Here is a 3142-nt window from a genome sequence, read left to right as displayed (position 1 = left end):
TAAAGTCTTTGTAGCCTAGTTGGTTAAAGAGTTATACTTGTTTTGATAGGTTGCAAGTTCGAAACATACCTCTAGCATTTTTAATTTTATTTTTAACCGTTTTAAATTTAAAAACGGGTCAACCCACAATCCGACCCAAGTATCCAAATTAACCATAGCTTTCGACCCGGCAATCCGGACATTTTAAAAATTAAGCATCATTATATATATATAGATTAGTTAGTTAAAAAGTTGAACTTATATTAATATTAAAACGGCCCGCGTTTATCAAATTTGGTGTTAAATTTATGATATAAAGTCTTTGTAGCCTAGTTGGTTAAAGAGTTATACTTGTTTTGATAGGTTGCAAGTTCGAAACATACCTCTAGCATTTTTAATTTTATTTTTAACCGTTTTAAATTTTAAAACGGGTCAACCCACAATCCGACCCAAGTATCCAAATTAACCACAGCTCTCGACCCGGCAATCCGGACACTTTAAAAATCAAGCATCATTATATATATATAGATTTCAATAATTCCTCATTTATCTTATTTTAAGAAACAATTACAATAATTATATATATATATTATATATATATATAACTTTTAGGCCCTAATCCCTTATACAGTTAAACCGGAGACATCTGATATTTTGACTACTGAAATGATAACTATCTAGATTATATAAGAAACACTCGTAATTGGGGTTGAAGTTTGAGCGGAATAAATATTATTAAATTTGTTAATATATATATAATTAAAGTATTTTCAAGAACATTATTTTATTTAAATCAACATCCCAATAAATTATTGTTAAAAAAAATTTAAAAATAAATCGTAAAAATCAAACAGGGTCATTTAAAAATATCTTAATATAAGAACTCATACAATAAATATAGTTTTCACTCCTATATTTTAATTTTGTTCACCCTGAGGGTCAAACCCACTTTAATATTTCATATGAATGTAATATTTTTTTTATTAGGGACACAAATTTCTTCAATTAAAGGTGTGAAAGTTAGATAAGGGCCGGTTGTTGTTTTTTTATAGGTAATGAGATATTTGTAACAAGACAAAAATGAGCAGTTTTTGGGATAAATAATATATATTTAAAATTTATTTATACAGCCCACGTGATATTTGGATATTCATTTCATGTTTATTTTGTTTGATTTCATTTGGAACAATTCATTTGATGTTGTCATGTTGATTTTGTGTTCTTTTATCATAAATTTATTTGACCATGAATGAGCTGTACATTGTTATGTTTGACCAGTTCAGGTTAAGTTCAATGAATTCCTAAAATATAATATTTATAACCTTTCTTGTTCGATTGAAATTAAATAAGGTCATTCAAAGTTTTCTAGTCTTTTAGTAAAGAATATAAGATCTTCTAATCTTGAAAGCTCAAAATTTGAATTTGATATCAAACTTTTAACAATTTAAAACATTTTTTAAATAGAAAAAAACGTACGTTTTCTTATTTTAACGTATTATTTTTATTTTATAATTAATTTATAACATTTCTAAACAAAGCATTTTGACCATTTTTTTTAAAAATGAATTATTGTTTTCAAATGCGAGAAAATTTGAGATATGTTTGATATTTATTTTTTAAATAATTTTATAACTATAAAACTTTGTGCACGATTTATCAATTTAGACGTATTTATAGTTTAAATTGAGTATTTTTCGAGATATACACGATCAAAACTATCAAATACGGTTTGAATGTCTTAAAAATATGTAGAATTATTATATTGTTTATTACTTGACATATAAATTATATAAAGAATAAACTTTTTAAATAATTAAAATTGTGATAAATCAAGTCTCCTATAATACCTCTAATAAAAACACACGTTAAATTTATTATTATAATATATTAAAACTCTTTAAATATTTATTTTTTTATTTTTTATTTTTTTAAACTAGTGTAATAAAAACACATGTTAAATATATTATCATAATATATTAAAACTCTTTAAATATTTACTTTTCTTAAAATAAATTCTAATATTTAAATAATCACATAAATGATTTCAATAATTTTGTTTTAAACAATATAAATGCCACTGTTTGATTTGGCTTAAGCACCTATATTACAAATAAGTTATTTGTAACCCCTTTTATTACCAATTAAATAATAAGCTTTAAAAAAAGGTTAAATCAAACTAATCCTAGGTTAAGTCAATTTTCTCTATTCATATATATATATATAGAAAGGAAGAGAAATGATCAAATTCAGCTATTTACATAAAATAAAAAACCGTGTTCAAATAGAGAGATGTCGAGCAGCTATTCGGTGATATCAAGAAGTGGTATTTCCTTTTCTACCCTCCCGTCGTCGTCTTCTTCTTCATCCCTTCAACCCAACCGAATCTGCTTTCCGACCCGGAACAGAAGGGGAGTGATCCGGGCCGCCATTAACAACGGTAATGTAAGTTCGGTATCGATCCCGAGTTTCTACGAGCTTTTAGGCATATCGGAGAAATGTAATTCCGTAGAGATAAAACAAGCGTACAAGCAATTAGCGAGAAAGTATCATCCTGATGTATCGCCGGCGGATCGGGTTGAGGAATATACGGAGCGATTTATTCGGGTACATGAAGCTTATGAGACGCTTTCGGATCCTGGCATGAGGGCTATGTATGATTGTGATATGATGAGAGGGATTCACTTGTCTTTCTCTTCAAGAAACCGTTGTCAGTCTGATGAGGTACTTTTAGAATTTGGGTTTTGATGATAAAGTTATGATCTTACTTAAATGGGTAATTGAGTTTATAACTTATTTGAAAACAATAGGGTATGATGAATAACAACAGGGAATGGAGGAATCGATGGCAGATGCAATTATGGGAGATGGGTATGAGAAGAAACGTGCGTAGGAAGGAGGAGGAAGAAGAGAGGTCTGAGAATTTGACATGGGGAGCGAGAATGAGAAGGCAGAGGGAGGAATGATTAGGGTTCATCTTCAGGCTGAGGGAAGAAGAAGAAGATGATGATTGATGATTGTCATATGAGATGAGATTAAGTGATTAACTAATTATGATTCTTTGTAGTTCAGCTATTCTGAAATTTTAGAAATATACAAACCAAAATAACTAATATTAGTTATTTGACAAGTATGATTCTTATTTGAGATACAATATTCAATTTCT

The 3142-nt window shown here is 28.1% G+C and overlaps 1 protein-coding gene across 1 annotated transcript; it reads left to right on the top strand.

Moving 5' to 3' along the window:
• Positions 1–2251: 2251 nt before the first annotated feature.
• LOC124918719 (chaperone protein dnaJ 20, chloroplastic-like) lies at positions 2252–2942 on the top strand. Its single transcript, XM_047458771.1, has 2 exons — positions 2252–2700; positions 2787–2942. The coding sequence occupies exons 1-2, from the start codon at positions 2269–2271 to the stop codon at positions 2940–2942; spliced, it is 588 nt and encodes a 195-aa protein (XP_047314727.1). The 5' UTR covers positions 2252–2268.
• Positions 2943–3142: the final 200 nt, after the last annotated feature.

Source organism: Impatiens glandulifera, chromosome 1, assembly GCF_907164915.1.
Source record: "Impatiens glandulifera chromosome 1, dImpGla2.1, whole genome shotgun sequence".
Classification (NCBI taxonomy): domain Eukaryota; kingdom Viridiplantae; phylum Streptophyta; class Magnoliopsida; order Ericales; family Balsaminaceae; genus Impatiens; species Impatiens glandulifera.
Note: the sequence above shows the minus strand (reverse complement) of the source record. Positions and strands in the feature narration are given on the sequence as shown.

Bases quoted from the DNA above. Each gene is read 5' to 3' on its own strand.
- LOC124918719 (XM_047458771.1), top strand. From the start codon at position 2,269: ATGTCGAGCAGCTATTCGGTGATATCAAGAAGTGGTATTTCCTTTTCT. The intron at 2,701-2,786 runs GTACTTTTAGAA...TGAAAACAATAG, and splicing joins ACCGTTGTCAGTCTGATGAG to GGTATGATGAATAACAACAG.